The sequence below is a fragment of the Oscarella lobularis genome, chromosome 5 (assembly GCF_947507565.1).
Source record: "Oscarella lobularis chromosome 5, ooOscLobu1.1, whole genome shotgun sequence".
Taxonomy (NCBI): Eukaryota; Metazoa; Porifera; class Homoscleromorpha; order Homosclerophorida; family Oscarellidae; genus Oscarella; species Oscarella lobularis.
Genome location: NC_089179.1, coordinates 3,334,074 through 3,352,172, shown reverse-complemented (window position 1 = coordinate 3,352,172; position 18,099 = coordinate 3,334,074). Strand labels below are relative to the sequence as shown.

The window sequence follows — 18,099 nt, the reverse complement described above, 5'->3', positions numbered from 1 at the left end:
AGTTGATTATAAACAGAGAAGAATTTTCATTCTTTCTGAAACTGTATGTGGCTGCACCCAACCTTATCCCCGTTGATATTTCGCGGAAAAAAAAACCGTGGAGCCCGGTCTCTGTCACTCATGATAACATCATGAATTATTGGACCAATAAGGGGAAGGTTAGAGCAGAGATAATATTATCTCTGGTTAGAGCACCTCTCCCTTATCGTCCAAGAAACGTACAACATGATTGGATGTAAATTTCCCTAACTAATGCGTCTAAGTTTGAACACGACGTCAAGCCAATTAGTACTTGTAAAGACTTCTGACTGGTCTCTCATAGGTGCCAAACGCGCGAGACGCATTTGGATATTGAGTGTCGAGTTGGAAGTCTTCGCGGTCATATGAAAAGAGCTACGTATGATGCAGGGCCACGGCGCGGGAGGGGAGGAGCGTTCCGCGACTTAAACAATCCGCGACAGTTAATAAGTTTTTTTTCAAGTTTTTATCGTACACTGTACTTCATCTCTCTTAGGTACGAAACGGGGAGGAGCTGTAGAAAGTCTGAAAACTCGTTTTTGCCTGACCTCCGGGACACTTCAATTACGTGAATCAAACGCATTATAACCGGGCTTCTAACCGTCGCTCCGACCACTGCGCGGAACTTCCAGTCAACGAACCCGGTGCTCTCACATTTCTCGGGTCCTACAAAATAAGTATGTGTACACAAGTCGTCTTCGAACGAATGAGCACTAAAACGGGCCAAGTACGGATCATTGGATGGAATCATTTATAAATTTTAGACAGTGACTGATATATGAGTAGCTTGAGCCGGAAAGGGGTTTTCCGGGCACTGTCGACCATGAGAAGAGCGTCGGGATTTGCTGTCAGAAGAGTCGAGTGACGGATTTCGTCGTTGGGAAGAGCGTCTTTGTGATGACGTTGTGCTATACATGTAGGTATGGCTTTCTCACAGGGGCGTGCTCGGAATTAGAATTTTTTTGTCTAGCCAGACTCAGAGCTATAAATAAATATTTATTTATAGCTCTGGCCGGACTCGATTATAGAGGTCGAGTTCCCGACGTCTCCTAGTCATACGTCGACAAACCGCGGCCACGCGTACATCGGCTCTCCGGCTAGCACATCTTTAATCAAAAGCTCCCGCCTACAGGTTTCATCTCCGAGTCCGTATCTCCGAGTATATATATATAGTAGTGAGCCCGTCCCCGCTTGTCTCGACAGAGGTGCAAGCGAGTTTCGACTGCGCTCCTGCGAATCAAGTCATGGTCAAACATCTCGGATTTATCTTCGAAGGTGAGACAGGCAAATCGAGGGTCTTATGATGACTTGTGCGTCGTGGCGAGGAAGCGAAGCGCAATATATATATATATATATATATATATGTATATGGGGGTCAATCAGATTATATTTACATAGGACACCTGGCTTAGCAGGCACGTACAGAATGTCGTTGTGGTATAGGACGTTCGGATTTGCGCGTCGTCTTGGTCTTCAACTTGCTACTTTTGTCGACCGCTTCGCAGACGACTGACACTGTGCCGACGACGACGACGACGACGACGACGAACACAGCAACGGAACAGACATGTAAAGGAAAACCAAATGATCGACGCACCTTCCGGGTTCCGGGGCGTAGTTCGTTAATGTTTTTCTTTTCTTTAGCTCTTCGTTTTCCTCCTGCAAATGTCTCTGTTCGTGTCTTGAATTCGACTAGCTTGCGCGTATCGTGGGACCCGCCTCTAGCTCTCAACGGCATCACTGTGAACTACACGGTTGTGTATGCTGCAGGCATTACGTATCGTTCGAAGCTGGTTTCCGGTGGAATTCTCTCACTTACTCTGACCGGATTGAATGAGTTCACGCGTTATAATGTCAGCGTCAGTGCTTTTACCTTAGGCAGTATCGGTCCGGAAAGTTCGCCAATAAGCGTGATCACTGACGAAGACGGTTAGTGTACTTAATTTTTGAATTTTCATGCCTATTCTTTTTTTCCAGTGCCTAGTCAACCGCCAACTAATTTAACAGTCGCTCCTATTAATCCCTTTTTACATCAGAATTGCTGTCTGAGCGAACTTCATGCTGAATGGGATCCTCCTCCTGCGGAAGATCGCAACGGGATTATCATTCTTTATGAAATTTACTACATTGGAGCAAAGTTTGATACGGAACTTCATATAGCTAATGTAAGCGGAAATGTTCAGTCGGTGAACCTGACTGGCCTGGAAGAGTACGTAATTTACGACGTCAAAATCCGGGCTTTCACCCGCGTTGGTCCCAGCTCTTTCTCTCCGGTTCAGTCAGTTAGAACGTATGCAGGTAAGTACAGCAAATAGTCCGAAACACATTGGATTATTGTTGAACTTTCAGCGCCGCCTGAAAGTCCAACGAATTTATCTTTTCTCAATGTCACCTCCAATTCCAGCATAGATGGTCTGTCTGATCTCAAAGTAACTTGGTCTCTCTCTCCAAGAGATTTCAATGGATTGTTTGCGGGAATACGAATTGGTTACCAATGCTCTTTCAACGGCTACAGCGAAGAAGAACGCTTTCCAATGATGCATTCCTGTGATAATGATTTTTATTACGTCAGCGGTTCTGTTCAAAACAAAACAGAATTTGTGATCACCAACTTGATGAGGTTCTATAGGCTTTATCTCCTTGCCTTGACGCTCTTCTTATATAGGACTTGTTTCTTATTTTAGTTACTCGCTCTACAATGTCTTTGTTTACGCAGTATCTCTAGATGCGTCATTAAGATTTCGATACTTAAGCGGTTGGATGTCTAACGTCGTTTTGACGGCAGAAGACAGTAAGGCAATTCTTTACAAGTATCAATACATTTTATTTAATTAATAAAAAATAGGGCCAACTGGCGCTCCCCGGAATATATCCGTGTTTGGAATCATTGGAGGAAAGGAGCTTTTAGTGACGTGGATCCAGTTGTTGGATACCCTCATCAACGGCTTGTTGGATAAGTATGTCATTTACTATGAAAAAGTGAGCGAATCAGCAGTGCCTGTTCAATCTGTGAATGCATCTCCAAGTTCTACAGTATGACCGTTTATCAGCTAATATTTGTCATTTAATTCGCTTCATAGAATTACACTTTATCAAACTTGGAGCCTCTTGGTGAGTATTCAGTTTGGATGCGGGCTTTCACAAGAGTGGGAGGAGGGCCTCGTACTCCCATTGTCCGAGCACGGACAACTGAGAGAAGTATAGGACGTCCCTTGAATGCTCCACGCGGCTAACGTGGTGTGCTTTTCAGTTTGCGAATGTTATTTGCCGGGTTCGGTGAGCGAAAACTGTAACCGGACGACGGGCCAGTGTTTGTGCCGCGATGGCGTCCAAGGACAGAACTGCGACACGTGCTTTCTAACAGGAAATCCATTTGCAAATGTATCCGAATGTAACCTTACGAGTCATAGTAAGAAGTGCAACAAATCTCGCTCTTATTTTAATTTATCATCATTTAGAGAGTGACGACGCTATGACAATCGTCATTGCTGTAGCTGTTCCTGTAGCTATGCTATTACTTATCGTACTTGTGATTATTATAATCTGCGTGCGAAAGAGACGTCGTCAGTCAAAATTGGAAGAAATTCCACTACAAGATATGCAAAACCAAAACGAAAGCCTTAGCGACGAAATACCTCGCTGGCTCATGACGTGGCCATCGTACGACAAATTCCAATTCAGCAAGGATCGTCTCAAAATCGAAGAAGAACTCGGCGAAGGACACTTTGGAAAAATCTATTTCGCGTGGGCCACGAGAATTGTCGACGACGAAGCAAAAACACTAGTTGCAGTAAAAACAATGAAACAAGGATCGTCGCGCGAAACGGCCGAAGATTTCCGAAAACAAATGGAAATCGCGATGGACTTCGATCATCCGAACGTCGTTCGTCTTCTCGGAATCTGCACGCGCGACGAACCTCTCTATCTCATCGCGGAAGTGACGAAACAGGGCGATTTGAAGGAGTACATTCGTAAAGCTCATCCCAATGAGACACGCCCACGTCCTCTTCTCTCGATCGCGCAACTCGTCGACATCGCCGCTCAGGCGGCATCCGGCGTCGCCTATCTCGCGTCGCGCCCGTTCGTTCATCGCGACATCGCCGCGCGAAACTTTGTCGTCGGCGAAAACGGAAATAAGTTGACCATCAAAATCTCCGACTATGGAATGGCGATAGATGAGTATAAAGAGGAGTACTATCGTCGTAGAGGCGCTGCGTTGCCGATTCGATGGATGGCGCCCGAAGCGATCGCCGACGAGAAAGAGACGGTCGAATCGGATGTCTGGTCACTGGGCGTTGTTTTGTGGGAGATCTTCGCCTTGGGCTCTCTGCCCTACTTTCGTCAAAGCAACGAGGACGTGATCGACGGCATTCTTCGGGGTAGCTTGAGTTTGGATCGCCCGTCGCTCTGTCCCCGGTCCGTTTATCAGTTTATGCTTCGCTGCTGGGAGAGGAATCCGTCTGAACGAATCAAGTCGGACGACGTCGCCAACGCTTTGAAAGCTATGAGCGATATGGGCGATATATCTGCAAGTCATTTGGCTGTATCGCCGGCTCCAGCAAAGCCGCTCGTTGATGAGAATTACACGCCAATGAAGCCTGTCACTCCTTCTGTATACCAATCTCTATTGCCTCACGCTTACTTAGAGCTGCGTGACGACGACGACGTTCCTTCTGCGTCGACCGGTGAGAGGCGTAGTACGCACGTGCCGGATTCACAGAACAAGAGTGAGGAGTCTAGAAGCAATCTAGATCCCACATACGAAGAACCAGCGCCTCGCACGTACTTAGAGCTGCGAGACGACGACGTTCCTTCTGCGTCGACCGGTCAGAAGCGTAGTGTGCACTTGGCGGATTCACAGAACGAGAGTGAGGAGTCTAAAAGCAATCTAGATCCCACATACGAAGAACCAGCGCCTTGCACTTACTTAGAGCTGCGAGACGACAACGTTCCTTCTGCATCGACCGGTCAGAAGCGTAGTATGCACTTGGCGGATTCACAGAACGAGAGCGAGGAGTCTAGAAGCAAAATAGATTCCGCCGAACCAGATTTGGTGCCTCACACTTACTTGGAGTTGTGTGACGACGACGTTCGTAGTAAGCACTCGGCGGATGACACCAGCGCTTTGACGCCAACGCAATCCAAGCTGCTCGATTGCACGTCAATGAGTCCTGTCACTTCTTTTGGCTCCAAATTGAATCAAACGCTCGAAGAAAAAGCCGATGACGCTTACGTGGATATGAGTGCTTCTTCTGCGCCGAGCGATCTCAAGCGCAATACACACGGGAAGGTTTCACAGGAAGAGCGCGAGAAGGTGTCAGAGAAGCAGCGGCCTTAACTGGTGAAATCAGCGAGTGTTACGTATGAGAACATTACTTGTTCATAGAAGTCGTAGTATATAGCAGAGTAATCTTTCCTTACACGTACTACACAAATCATTCAGTAAATCACTACATATCATGCTGCGGTAGCTACGATCGACGTTTGCGGAGTTTTTGATAGTTGAGAAAATACACCGAGAACTTTAAAATAATTGCTGGTCAGTTTGATCATATAAGACCGCCAACGATAGACGACGGCTAAGTCAGTGAACCCGTCAATTAAGCTTCTTTCTGTCTGTTTTTCATTCATTCCAACGCCCGTACGTCCGTTGTTAAGCACTCTCGGTTCTTATATACCCCGGATTGCGAATAGAAACAGCTCTGCTGTACTTCGCTCCTCTCACTAGGAGAGACCATGAACGAAGACGGTAATTGTGTTCCTCAAAGCTTAGCTCTCTATAATCGGTTCTTGGGAGGAAAGCGACCCTGCTTCCTGTCTGTAGATTGTCGTAGCTTCCTATTCGGTTCTTGGGAGGAAAGGGACTCTTCTTCGTGTCTAAATTCACTTATTTAGAGTTCTTCTCCGCTATTACGAATGGTGATGAAGAGGTCGTATCTCGATTTATCCGGAACCATCCGGAAAGGTGGAAAGAAGCTGCGAAGGATGTACGGTTTAGTCTTTCCACTTTCAACCACCAATCTGTAATGATCTCCTATCTGATGCAGCTGGGATATAGTTCACTTCATTTTGCTCTGGATGCCAAAACCGCCGAGTTTCTAATTTCAGCTGGAGCTAGTTTGGAGGCTGTAGATATGGTAAAGATTATACAACAATTTTGGTATTATTTCTTACTGTTGCACATCAGAGGGGACGTACACCTTTTCTTCGCGCCGTTTTGAACGGAGCATCAGCCGTCCTGGCTGTTCTCGCTGAGCATGGTTGCAACATTTCTGCAAAAGACGACGTTTGTCGTAAACTATATTAGTTTGCTACAATTACTAATTTATGAATTGTAGAGGGGTGATGGAGCCTTGGCCATTGCGAGTTGGACAGGTCAGTTGGAGAGGGCCAAACAACTCGTTGAATTGGGGTTAGAAGTCAATGGACATCATGTGGTATTGATTTATGACGTATTTGACGACATTTTATTATGTATTTTCAGAATGGTTATACTTCACTATATTGCGCGTCTCAGGAAGGACATGCAGAAACCGCCAAGTTTCTGATTTCAGCCGGAGCTAGTTTGGAGGCTGTAGATGGGGTATACAATACACATGTAACGATTTGGTGTTTTTTTCACTGTTCACCGCAGGGGGGATGTACACCTTTACTTCGTGCAGTTCTGCTCGGACAATCAGCAGTTGTGGCTGTTCTCATTGAGCATGGCTGCAACATTTTTGCAGAAGAGAATGTGTGTTTCATATTGTTTGCCAATAAGTGCTTAGTTAGTGATATGTAGAATGGTACCGGAGCCCTGGCAATTGCTAGTGGGACAGGTGCGTTGGAGTGTGCCAAACAACTCATTGAATGCGGGGTAAATGTAGATCATCGTAATAAGGTATCAGATTGTGACAGATTTGGCGACGTGTTATTCATGAATTTTTAGTATGGCTATACCTCACTACATTGGGCGTGTCAGGAAGGACGTGTTGAAATTGCCGAATTTCTGATTTCAACTGGAGCTAGTTTGGAGGCTGTAGATGAGGTAAAACTAAACATTTCAGCGTTGTTTCTTACTGTTCCATATTAGTGGGGATGCACGCCTTTTCTTCGTGCCGTTATGAAGGGGAAATCAGCTGTCGCGGTTGCTCTCTTTGAGCGTGGCTGCAACGTTTCTGCAAAAAACAAGGTGTGCTTTTTAACTACACCTGTAGGCGTTTTCTAATATTCTATATATATAACCTTATGTAGGAAGGTAATGGAGCTCTGGCATTTGCAAGTCACGAAGGTTTTTTGAACCTTGTACAAAAACTTGTCCAAATGGGAATCAGCGTCAATGAAGCTCACCAGGTAATGTAGAGCGCAAGATTTGAAACATCGAGATTTAGTGATTTTCAGGATCGCTTTACCTCTCTTCATTGGGCGTGTCAAGAAGGACGTGCTGAAACTGCCAAATATTTGGTTTCTGCTGGCGCTGATATTGACGCAACTAATAAAGTGCGCATTTCAATATTTTTGCTATTTTATTTCAAACGTTGGTTGTAGTTTGGTAGGACACCTCTTGCTGAAGCGCAAGCATATAATCACGATTTCGTCGTGGATTATTTGCTAAATTTCGTTAGTGAAACTGCAGCGAAAAGAAACAGATACGAACTAGAGGTGTGTTTTCTAATCCACTTGGTGTAAATAAGTGATACACAAAGTCGTAGACATCAAAGGTGTTTCCTTTAGCTGGCTTTTTTTTCACGTTCTCTTTTTTCGTTTTAGGGTGGCGTTGACGAAGACTTCAACGTGATGAATGGTGGTACGTCTGAGTCCTCTGATGAAGAAGCGTCTTTGTTGGGCCAAGAAAGCGAAGTCCGTTTTCAAGAAATTTACGACGAGGCTCTAAAGCGCGGCTCAGTGACCGTAAATCGTTCTCGTGTAATTGTCACTGGCCAAGACGGAGCGGGAAAATCGTGTCTTGTCGATTCTCTTCTGAACAGGCCATTTGAGAAAGACAAAGCGAGCACAGAAGGAGCGGCCGTCGCAATGACGCACACAGCCACTAGCGGCTGGATAGCGACAGACAGCAAAGACCACTTAGATCCTCTCATCGCACAAGGTGTTTATTCTTCAATAAATCAGGTGCTGTTCATCAACTTGCCTGAGGGGCTTCATGTTGACAGGTCCTTACAAAACGTTAGCACCAAATCACTAATATCAAAAGCTCCAGTAGCAGAATCAGGATTTCACACTTCTGCACCAGAATGGTCTCCAGCACCTCCACCGGAAGAATTAGGAAAAGATTTGAAAGCGGTCGGAATAGAAGCAAAAACGCTAACGCCTAATCAGCAAGAGTTGGTGAGCACTTTTCTCGTGACTAAACCGAGTGAAGAAGATCTCAAAAGACAAAGTCTGGGCGTTCGTGATATATGGGATTTGGGTGGACAAGAAATTTATCTCGCTACGCATTCGGCTCTCATGCCAGAGAACAGAACGTTTTGTTTGACCATGTACATGGTCGTAATGGACATTTCGAAATCGCTGTCCGACAAAGCAGAGTCGTTTCATCGATCATCGAAGGGCGAAGTAGTGGACCAGACGAACGAACTGGGCTGGATCCGCACAAACGGAGACTTTCCCTTCTACTGGTTCGGCTCGATCACAGCGTCCCACGAAGAGACAACGAGAGACAGTCACTGGCTGGGCGAGGAAGAAGAGGTCGATTCTCCTCCTGTCTTTGCAATTGGTTCTCACAGAGACGTTTTGGAAGGCGACAAAAATCGTTTTCCAAATCCAGCCGCTGCCAATGAATGGCTTTTGCGCCAGGGAGATCTCCTCGAGCAGCTCCTTAAGGACAGCGAATTTGTTAAGCACATTGTTCTGCCAAAGAAACACGAGGACGCAAACGATGATGAAAATTTCCGAGAGATGACTCACTTCGTTAAGAGAATCTTTCTCATAGACAATTCGGTGTCCGGTTCCGATTCTCCTTGCAAAACTGTTAATGAAATTCGAAGACGAGTTGACCGCATGACATCGAATTATTGGAGACGACAGAAGAAGCAGCCCTTGTTTTGGGTCTACCTCGAAATTCTCCTATTCCGGTGGAAGGAAGTCATGAAAACAGTTGTGGCTAAAGTTGACGAAGTAATTAAACTTGCTCAGCATCGAAATATCTGCAATATTAGTCGTCACGATGAAGTTCTCGTGGCGCTGAAGTATCTCGCCAATGTTGGAGCAATTCTCTATTACCCAGAAGTGGATGATTTGAAAAATTTCGTTTTCACTAGTCCGACGTGGGTAATCAAAGCGATGTCAGCATTTGTCACGACAGCAAAGCCAGGTCCACGAATGGAGCCGAAGTGGAACACACTTAAACAAACAGGTGTGATGTCCAAGGAATTGATGGATTATCGCCTAAAGCAAATGCGGGAGACTAGCGATTTTACTACCGATCTAGATCTTGAAAACGAAAATAGACTAATTGTGCGACTTCTACAGCTTCTTGACGTCATCACGCCAGTTGCAGGATCGCCCCCAAGTGAATTTTATGTTCCGTCGATGTTGAAACCGTTCTTTCTGTATCCTCGTACTTACTGGGAAAGGCACAGTCGCTCGCCTCCTTTCCCTGCTCCACTAATTGTCATTCCAATGAAACTGAAGTTTTTTCCGGAATGCCTCTACTTCCGTCTCGTCACACGCTTTTTGAAAATGTATCCAAAAAACCCGGAGCTCTCTCGTCATCAGTGCGTCTTTCTAGTAGAAGATAAAGACTCTACGGCGGAAGGTATGCTACTACTATATGTTATATCTCTTCTGTGTAGTATACCTAAAAATTTTTTTCACAGTTGAAGTTGAATTGCTGTATCACAGTCGAGGCAATTGGGTTGCCCTAACAGTTCATTACGTCCATAAAGATGAAGTTGCTAAAACGAGCTCTTTCTTCTTGCAGTCAATCAGAGAGCAACTGTGCCGACAAATGAAGAAAATCTGCTACCAGGGCATGGGAGGCTTCGATTATAGCATATGCTGTCAGTTAGAAGAAGCCGTCCGCAGAGACAAACACTTGGATATTAATCTCATAAGCCTTCCAGTACTTAGTACGAAGAATGCGTCAAAGTACTGTCCAAAAGATGACAAACTATACAACAAGTTTGGGAAACGAGTTCCAGTAGATCCGGAAGAGTTTAGCAGAATTAACTGTTGGTTTGGGTTGCAGCCCATTGATGATAAATTACGGTCGATTCAAGGTGAATTTGCAATCGCGTTGAGTTTAATTAATTATGTCATATTGCAGGTGCCCTTCCTGATGTGATCGACGAATGTCTGATTCGCGTCGTTGCAACCCTCGCAGAATCACACTGGCAAAAGTTAGCTCTTTGTTTAGGACGTAAAGGTCACGCCATACCGCAGTACAAGGAAAAGTCTAGCGAAGATTCCATTAGGGCCGCGATGGTTATAGAGGATTGGTTTGCAGAACGTGGTCCTTCAGCAGCAACTGTAATTAGACTTATTCGAGCTTGTGAAAAGTGCGGAATTCACAGAGATCTTTTATCAAGTGCTTACAAGGAAGAGCTGTGAAATCGGTTTCAGTATATTATATTCCACAACCGCTCGAAGTGACCCATTCATTTTATGTCATCGTAGTCTTTTTTACTTCACTGATGGATTCACAGGCCACTTAGTACTTTTTTCCATATAATAAGTACGAGTTCAAGTTGTCACTACTCAAGTCAGTTCCTAGAAGTATTTTGCTAAATAACTACGTGCTAATATTTTACCTGTCTTTTACTGTTCATGACACGAATTTTTATGTTTTTAGACTTTTACCTTTGATCGCACAGTTAATCGTCATTGCTGCAGCTGTTCCTGCAGCCAATGCTGTTACTTATCGTACTTGTGATTATTATTATAATCTGCGTGGGAAAGACACGTCATCAGGCAAAATTGGGAGATATTTCACTAGAAAATATACAGAGCCAAAACGAAAGGCTTGACGACGAAATACCTCGCTGGCTCATGACGTGGCCATCGTACGACAATTTCCAAATCAGCAAGGATCGTCTCAAAATCGAAGTAGAACTCGGCGAAGGACACTCTATTTCGCGTGGGCAACGGGAATTGTCGACGACGAAGCAAAAACGCTAGTTGCAGTAAAGACAATGGAGCAAGGATCGTCGCGCGAAACGGTGGAAGATTTCCGAAAACAAATGGAAATCGCGATGGACTTCGATCATCCGAACGTCGTTCGTCTTCTCGGAATCTGCACGCGCGACGAACCTTTCTATCTCATCGCGGAAGTGACGAAGCAGGGCGATTTGAAAGACTACATTCGTAAAGCTCATCCCAATGAGACACGCCCACGTCCTCTTCTCTCGATCGCGCAACTCGTCGACATCGCCGCTCAGGCGGCATCCGGCGTCGCCTATCTCGCGTCGCGCCCGTTCGTTCATCGCGACATCGCCGCGCGAAACTTTGTCGTCGGCGAAAACGGAAATAAGTTGACCATCAAAATCTCCGACTATGGAATGGCGATAGATGAGTATAAAGAGGAGTACTATCGTCGTAGAGGCGCTGTGATTCCGATTCGATGGATGGCGCCCGAAGCGATCGCCGACGAGAAAGAGACGGTCGAATCGGATGTCTGGTCACTGGGCGTTGTTTTGTGGGAGATCTTCGCCTTGGGCTCTCTGCCCTACTTTCGTCAAAGCAACGAGGACGTGATCGACGGCATTCTTCGGGGTAGCTTGAGTTTGGATCGCCCGTCGCTCTGTCCCCGGTCCGTTTATCAGTTTATGCTTCGCTGCTGGGAGAGGAATCCGTCTGAACGAATCAAGTCGGACGACGTCGCCAACGCTTTGAAAACTATGAGCGATATGGGCGATATATCTGCAAGTCATTTGGCTGTGTCGCCGGCTCCAGCAAAGCCGCCATTTGATGAGAATTACACGCCAATGAAGCCTGTCACTCCTTCTGTATACCAATCTCTATTGCCTCACGCTGACTTAGAGCTGCATGACGACGACGACGTTCCTTCTGCGTCGACCGGTGAGAGGCGTAGTGCGCACGTGCCGGATTTACGGAACAAGAGTGAGAAGTCTAGAAGCAATCTAGATCCCACATAGGAAGAACCAGCGCCTCGCACTTACTTAGAGCTTCGAGACGACGACGTTCCTTCTGCGTTGACCGGTCAGAAGCGTAGTATGCACTTGGCGGATTCACAGAACGAGAGTGAGGAGTCTAGAAGCAAAATAGATTCCGCAGAACCAGATTTGGTGCCTCACACTTACTTGGAGTTGTGTGACGACGACGTTCGTAGTAAGCACTCGGCGGATGACACCAGCGCTTTAACGCCAACGCAATCCAAGCCCCCCGATTGCACATCAATAAGTCCTGTCACTTCTTTTGGCTCCAAATTGAATCAAACGCTCAAAGAAAAAGCCGATGACGCTTACGTGGATATGAGTGTTTCTTCTGCGCCGAGCGATCTCAAGCGCGATACACACGGGAAGGTTTCACAGGAAGAGCGCGAGGAGGTGGAAGAGAAGCAGCGGCCTTAACTGGTGAAATCAGCGAGTGTTACGTATGAGAACATTACTTGTTATAGAAGTCGTAGTACATAGCAGAGCAATCTTTCCTTACTCGTACTACACAAATCATTCAGTAATAGTCACTACATATCATGCTGCGGTAGCTACGATCGACGTTTGCGGAGTTTTTGATAGTTGTCGTATTTTAATTCATGCGATTCCCTTGAGAAAATACCGAGAACTAAAAAAATAATTCAGTTTGATCATATAAGACGGCCAACGATAGACGACGACTAAGTCAGTGAACCCGTCAATTAAGCTTTTTTCTGTCTGTTTTTCATTCATTCCAACGCCCGTACGTCCGTTATTGATCTCGGTTCTTATATACCCCGGATTGCGAATAGAAACAGCTCTGCTGTACTTGTACTTCGCTCCTCCCACTAGAAGAGACCATGAACGAAGACGGTAATTGTGTTCCTCAAAGCTTAGCTCTCTATAATCGATTCTTGGGAGGAAAGCGACCCTGCTTCCTGTCTGTAGATTGTCGTAGCTTCCTATTCGGTTCTTGGGAGGAAAGGGACTCTTCTTCTTGTCTGAATTCACTTATTTAGAGTTCTTCTCCGCTATTGCGAATGGTGATGAAGAGGTCGTATCTCGATTTATCCGGAACCATCCGGAAAGGTGGAAAGAAGCTGCGAACGAAGTACGGTTTAGTGTTTCCACTTTAAACCACCAATTTTTTCTCCTATCTGACGCAGCTGGGATACAGTTCACTTCATTTTGCTCTGGATGCCAAAACCGCCGAGTTTCTAATTTCAGCTGGAGCTAGTTTGGAGGCTGTAGATAAGGTAAACATTATAGCAATTCGTTATTTTAGTCACTATTTCACATCAGTGGGGATTTACACCATTTCTTCTCGCGATTTGGAACGGAGAATCGCTAGTTGTGGCTGTTCTCGTTGAACATGGGTGCAATATTTCTGCAAAAACCAAAGTTTGTTGTAGACTTGAATTTGCAATCATTAATTTGTGATGATCTGTAGTATGACAGTGGTGCCTTGGCAATCGCTAGTAGAAGAGGTCAGTTGGACAGTTGCAGACAACTCCTTGAATTAGGGTTGAGGGTTGATGATCGTCATGGGGTATTGAATTATGACGTATTTGACGACATATCATTATGAAATTTCAGAATGGTTATACTTCATTACATTGGGCGTCTCAGGAAGGACAGGCAGAAATCGCCAAGTTTCGGATTTCAGCTGGAGCTAGTTTGGAGGCTGTAGATAAGGTATACAATATACATGTAGTGATTTGGTATTTTTTCACTGTTTCACCGCAGTGGGGATGTACACCTTTACATCGTGCTGTTCAGCACGGAAAATCAGCAGTTTTGGCTGTTCTCATTGAGCATGGCTGCAACATTTTTGCAGAAGAGAATGTGTGTTTCATAGTATTTATTCGCATTGTGCAATAATTCCTTAGTAATGATATGTAGAATGGTAGCGGAGCCTTGGCATATGCTTGTGGGACAGGTACGTTGGAGTGTGTCAAACAACTCATTGAATGCGGGTTAAAGGTAGATCATTGTAATAAGGTATCAGACTGTGACACATTTAGCGTCATTTTTATTCTTGAATATTTAGGAGGGCTATACCTCACTACATTGGGCGTGTCAGGAAGGACATGTTGAAATTGCCGAATTTCTGATTTCAACTGGAGCTAGTTTGGAGGCTGTAGATGAGGTGAAACTAAACATTTCAGCGTTGTTTCTCACAGTTTCATATTAGTGGGGATACACACCTTTTCTTCGTGCCGTTATGAAGGGGAAATCAGCAGTCGCGGTTGCTCTCTTTGAGCGTGGCTGCAACGTTTCTGCAAAAAACAAGGTGTGCTTTTTAACTACACCTGTAGGCGTTTTCTAATATTCTATATATATAACCTTCTATAGGAAGGTAATGGAGCTCTGGCACTTGCAAGTCGGGAAGGTTTTTTGAATCTTGTACAAAAACTTGTCCAAATGGGAATCAGTCTCAATGAAGCTCACCAGGTAATACAGAGCGCAATTGAAACATCGACATTTAGTGATTTTCAGGATCACTTTACCTCTCTTCATTGGGCGTGTCGAGAAGGACGTGCTGAAACCGCCAAATATTTGGTTTCTGCTGGCGCTGATATTGACGCAACTAATAAAGTGCGCATTTCAATATTTTTGCTATTTTATTTCAAACATTGGTTGTAGTTTGGTAGGACACCTCTTGCTGAAGCGCAAGCATACAATCACAATTTCGTCGTGGATTATTTGCTGAATTTCGTTAGTGAAACTTCAGCGAAAAGTAGATATGAACTAGAGGTGTGTTTTGTAATCGACTGGGTGTAGATAAGTTTTGCACAAGTTCGTAGACACCAAACGCGTTTCCTTTAGTCGCCTTTTTGTCACTTTCTCTTTTTCGTTTTAGGGTGGCGTTGACGAAGAGTTCAACCTGATTAATAGCGTCACGTCTCAGTCCTCTGATGAAGAAGTGCCTTCGGACCAAGAAAACGAAGTCCATTTTCAAGAAATTTACGACGATGCTCTAAAGCGCGGCTCAGTGACCGTAAATCGTTCTCGTGTAATTGTCACTGGCCAAGACGGAGCGGGAAAGTCGTGTCTTGTCGATTCTCTTCTGAACAGGCCATTTGAGAGAGACAAAGCGAGCACAGAAGGAGCGGCCATAGCAATGACGCACACAGCCACTAGCGGCTGGGTAGCGACAGACAGCAAAGACCACTTGGATCCTCTCATTGCACAAGGTGTTTATTCTTCAATGAATCAGCAGCGGTCTGATGACTTTCCTGAGGGGCTTCATGTTGACAGGCCCTTAGAAAGCGTTAGCACCGAATCAACAATAGCAGAATCAGGATTTCACACTTCTGCACCAGAATTGTCTTCAGCTTCTCCACCGGAAGAATTAGGAAAAGATTTGAAAGCGGTTGGAATAGAAGCAAAAACGCTAACGCCTAATCAGCAAGAGTTGGTGAGCACTTTTCTCGCGAATAAACCGAGTGAAGAAGATCTCAAAAGACAAAGTCTGGGCGTTCGCGATATATGGGATTTGGGTGGACAAGAAATTTATCTCGCTACGCATTCGGCTCTCATGCCGGAGAACAGAACGTTTTGTTTGACCATGTACATGGTCGTAATGGACATTTCGAAATCGCTGTCCGCCAAAGCAGAATCGTTTCATCGATCGTCGGGGGGCGAAATAGTGGACCAGACTAACGAATTGGGCTGGATCCGCACAAACGGAGACTTTCCCTTCTACTGGTTCGGCTCGATCACAGCGGCCCACGAAGAGACAACGACAGACAGTCATTGGCTGGGCGTGGACGAAGAGGTCGATTCTCCTCCTGTCTTTGCAATTGGTTCTCACAGAGACGTGTTGGACAGTGACAAGAATCGTTTTCCAAATGCAGCCGCTGTCAATGAATGGCTTTTGCGCCAAGGAGATCTCCTCGAGCAACTCCTTAAGGATAGCGAATTTGTTAAGCACATTGTTCTGCCAAAGAAACACGAGGACAAAAACGATGATGAAAATTTCCGAGAGATGACTCACTTCGTTAAGAGAATCTTTTTAATAGACAATTCGGTGTCCGGTTCCGATTCTCCTTGCAAAACTGTTAATGAAATTCGAAGACGAGTTGACCGCATGACATCGAATTATTGGAGACGACAGAAGAAGCAGCCCTTGTTTTGGGTCTACCTCGAAATTCTCCTATTCCGGTGGAAGGAAGTCAGGAAAACAGTTGTAGCAAAAGTTGACGAAATTGTTAAACTTGCTCAGCATCAAAGTATCTGCAATATTAGCCGTCACGATGAAGTTCTCGTGGCGCTGAAGTATCTCGCCAATGTTGGAGCAATTCTCTATTACCCAGAGGTGGATGATTTGAAAAATTTCGTTTTCACTAGTCCGACGTGGGTAATCAAAGCGATGTCAGCATTTGTCACGACAGCAAAGCCGGGTCCACGAATGGAGCCGAAGTGGAACACACTTAAACAAACAGGTGTGATGTCCAAGGACTTGATGAATTATCGCCTAAAGCAAATGCGGGAGGCTAGCGATTTTGCTACTGATCTAGATCTTGAAAACGAAAATAGACTAATTGTGCGACTTCTACAGCTTCTTGACGTCATCACGCCAGTTGCAGGATCGCCCCCAAGTGAATTTTATGTTCCGTCGATGCTACAACCGTTCTTTCTGTATCCTCGTACTTACTGGGAAGGGCACAGTCGCTCGCCTCCTTTCCCCGCTCCACTAATTGTCATTCCAATGAAACTGAAGTTTTTTCCGGAATGCCTCTACTTCCGTCTCGTCACACGCTTTTTGAAAATGTATCCCAAAAACCCGGAACTCTCTCGTCATCAGTGCGTCTTTCTAGTAGAAGATAAAGACTCTACAGCAGAAGGTATGCTACTACTATATGTTATATCTCTTCTTTGTAGTATACCTAAAGATTTTTTTTACAGTTGAAGTTGAATTGCTGTATCACAGTCGAGGCAATTGGGTTGCCCTAACAGTTCATTACGTCAATAAAGATGAAGTTGCTAAAACGAGCTCTTTCTTCTTGCAGTCAATCAGAGAGCAACTGTGCCGACAGATGAAGAAAATCTGCTACCAGGGCATGGGAGGCTTCGCTTATAGCATATGTTGTCAGTTAGAAGAAGCCGTCCGCAGAGACATGCACTTGGATATTAATCTCATAAGCCTTCCAGTTCTTAGTACGAAGAATGCGTCAAAGTACTGTCCAAAAGATGACAAACTATACAACAAGTTTGGGAAACGAGTGCCAGTAGATCCGGAAGAGTTTAGCAGAATTAAGTGTTGGTTTGGGTTGCAGCCCATTGATGATAAATTACGGTCGATTCAAGGTGAGTTTGCAATCGCGTTGAGTTTAATTAATTAATGATGCCATAGATTACTTGTCTATTATTGCAGGTGCTCTTCCTGATGTGATCGACGAATGTCTGATTCGCGTCGTTGCAACCCGCGCAGAATCACAGTGGCAAAAGTTAGCTCTTTGTTTAGGACGTAAAGGTCACGCCATACCTCAGTACAAGGAAAAGTCTAGCGAAGATTCCATTAGGGCCGCGATGGTTATAGAGGATTGGTGTGCAGAACGTGGTCCTTCAGCAGCAACTGTAATTAGACTTATTCGAGCTTGTGAAAAGTGCGGAATTCACAGAGATCTTTTATCAAGTGCTTACAAGGAAGAGCTGTGAAATCGGTTTCAGTATATTATATTCCACAACCGCTCGAAGTGACCCATTCATTTTATGTCATCGTAGTCTTTTTTACTTCGCTGATGGATGCACAGGCACCTCCCTTCACTTAGTACTTTTTTCCATATAATATGTACGAGTTCAAGTTGTCACTACTCAAGTCAGTTCCTAGACGTATTTCGCTAAATAACTGCGTGCTAATATTTTACCTGTCTTTTACTGTTCATGACACGAATTTTTATGTTTTTAGACTTTTGCCTTTGATCGCACAGTTAATCCGGGTGTTTGTGCCGTCTCGCCCACGTGCTCAGACAAAGAATCGTGATTG

The 18,099-nt window shown here is 45.0% G+C and overlaps 4 protein-coding genes across 7 annotated transcripts; all 4 read left to right on the top strand.

Moving 5' to 3' along the window:
- Positions 1 to 363: 363 nt before the first annotated feature.
- On the top strand, positions 364 to 5,545 carry LOC136187860 (insulin-like growth factor 1 receptor). Of its 3 annotated transcripts, none has more exons than XM_065975577.1 (13): positions 364 to 460; positions 515 to 934; positions 989 to 1,150; positions 1,222 to 1,293; positions 1,462 to 1,587; positions 1,663 to 1,947; positions 1,996 to 2,316; positions 2,368 to 2,638; positions 2,703 to 2,809; positions 2,864 to 3,051; positions 3,099 to 3,216; positions 3,269 to 3,427; positions 3,477 to 5,545. In XM_065975577.1, the coding sequence occupies exons 4-13, from the start codon at positions 1,263 to 1,265 to the stop codon at positions 5,354 to 5,356; spliced, it is 3,486 nt and encodes a 1,161-aa protein (XP_065831649.1). In that variant the 5' UTR covers positions 364 to 460; positions 515 to 934; positions 989 to 1,150; positions 1,222 to 1,262; the 3' UTR covers positions 5,357 to 5,545. The 3 variants fall into 3 exon arrangements, with proteins under 3 accessions (XP_065831649.1, XP_065831650.1, XP_065831651.1); XM_065975578.1 differs by having other exon boundaries at positions 989 to 1,163; XM_065975579.1 differs by lacking the exons at positions 364 to 460; positions 515 to 934 and having other exon boundaries at positions 1,140 to 1,150; positions 1,195 to 1,293.
- Positions 5,546 to 5,705: 160 nt separating this feature from the next.
- Positions 5,706 to 10,814, top strand: LOC136187106 (uncharacterized). Its single transcript, XM_065974630.1, has 16 exons — positions 5,706 to 5,767; positions 5,914 to 6,005; positions 6,066 to 6,155; positions 6,206 to 6,304; positions 6,357 to 6,455; positions 6,503 to 6,601; positions 6,653 to 6,751; positions 6,800 to 6,898; positions 6,947 to 7,045; positions 7,091 to 7,189; positions 7,252 to 7,350; positions 7,399 to 7,497; positions 7,546 to 7,659; positions 7,768 to 9,772; positions 9,834 to 10,235; positions 10,283 to 10,814. Exons 1-16 carry the CDS (start codon positions 5,755 to 5,757, stop codon positions 10,564 to 10,566), a joined length of 3,891 nt encoding a protein of 1,296 aa, XP_065830702.1. The 5' UTR covers positions 5,706 to 5,754; the 3' UTR covers positions 10,567 to 10,814.
- Positions 10,815 to 10,991: 177 nt separating this feature from the next.
- Positions 10,992 to 12,627, top strand: LOC136187107 (BDNF/NT-3 growth factors receptor-like). The gene has a single exon (XM_065974631.1). It carries the CDS (start codon positions 11,148 to 11,150, stop codon positions 12,108 to 12,110), a length of 963 nt encoding a protein of 320 aa, XP_065830703.1. The 5' UTR covers positions 10,992 to 11,147; the 3' UTR covers positions 12,111 to 12,627.
- A 284-nt stretch (positions 12,628 to 12,911) lies between these two features.
- LOC136187840 (uncharacterized) lies at positions 12,912 to 18,047 on the top strand. Of its 2 annotated transcripts, none has more exons than XM_065975555.1 (16): positions 12,912 to 12,980; positions 13,127 to 13,218; positions 13,274 to 13,363; positions 13,410 to 13,508; positions 13,558 to 13,656; positions 13,704 to 13,802; positions 13,854 to 13,952; positions 14,010 to 14,090; positions 14,158 to 14,256; positions 14,302 to 14,400; positions 14,463 to 14,561; positions 14,607 to 14,705; positions 14,754 to 14,864; positions 14,971 to 16,957; positions 17,019 to 17,420; positions 17,467 to 18,047. In XM_065975555.1, the coding sequence occupies exons 1-16, from the start codon at positions 12,968 to 12,970 to the stop codon at positions 17,769 to 17,771; spliced, it is 3,873 nt and encodes a 1,290-aa protein (XP_065831627.1). In that variant the 5' UTR covers positions 12,912 to 12,967; the 3' UTR covers positions 17,772 to 18,047. The 2 variants fall into 2 exon arrangements, with proteins under 2 accessions (XP_065831627.1, XP_065831628.1); XM_065975556.1 differs by having other exon boundaries at positions 14,010 to 14,108; positions 17,488 to 18,047.
- The last annotated feature ends 52 nt before the right edge of the window (positions 18,048 to 18,099 follow it).

Coding starts and splice junctions, on each gene's coding strand:
- LOC136187860 (XM_065975577.1), top strand. CDS start 1,263: ATGGTCAAACATCTCGGATTTATCTTCGAAG. Junction 1,588..1,662: donor CACAGCAACGGAACAGACAT/GTAAAGGAAAAC, acceptor TCTTTTCTTTAG/CTCTTCGTTTTCCTCCTGCA. Junction 2,639..2,702: donor GTGATCACCAACTTGATGAG/GTTCTATAGGCT, acceptor TTCTTATTTTAG/TTACTCGCTCTACAATGTCT.
- LOC136187106 (XM_065974630.1), top strand. Junction 6,456..6,502: donor AAGTCAATGGACATCATGTG/GTATTGATTTAT, acceptor ATGTATTTTCAG/AATGGTTATACTTCACTATA. Junction 7,190..7,251: donor ACGTTTCTGCAAAAAACAAG/GTGTGCTTTTTA, acceptor AACCTTATGTAG/GAAGGTAATGGAGCTCTGGC.
- LOC136187107 (XM_065974631.1), top strand. CDS start 11,148: ATGGAGCAAGGATCGTCGCGCGAAACGGTGGAAGATTTCCGAAAACAA.
- LOC136187840 (XM_065975555.1), top strand. Junction 13,219..13,273: donor GGAAAGAAGCTGCGAACGAA/GTACGGTTTAGT, acceptor TATCTGACGCAG/CTGGGATACAGTTCACTTCA. Junction 14,562..14,606: donor GTCTCAATGAAGCTCACCAG/GTAATACAGAGC, acceptor AGTGATTTTCAG/GATCACTTTACCTCTCTTCA.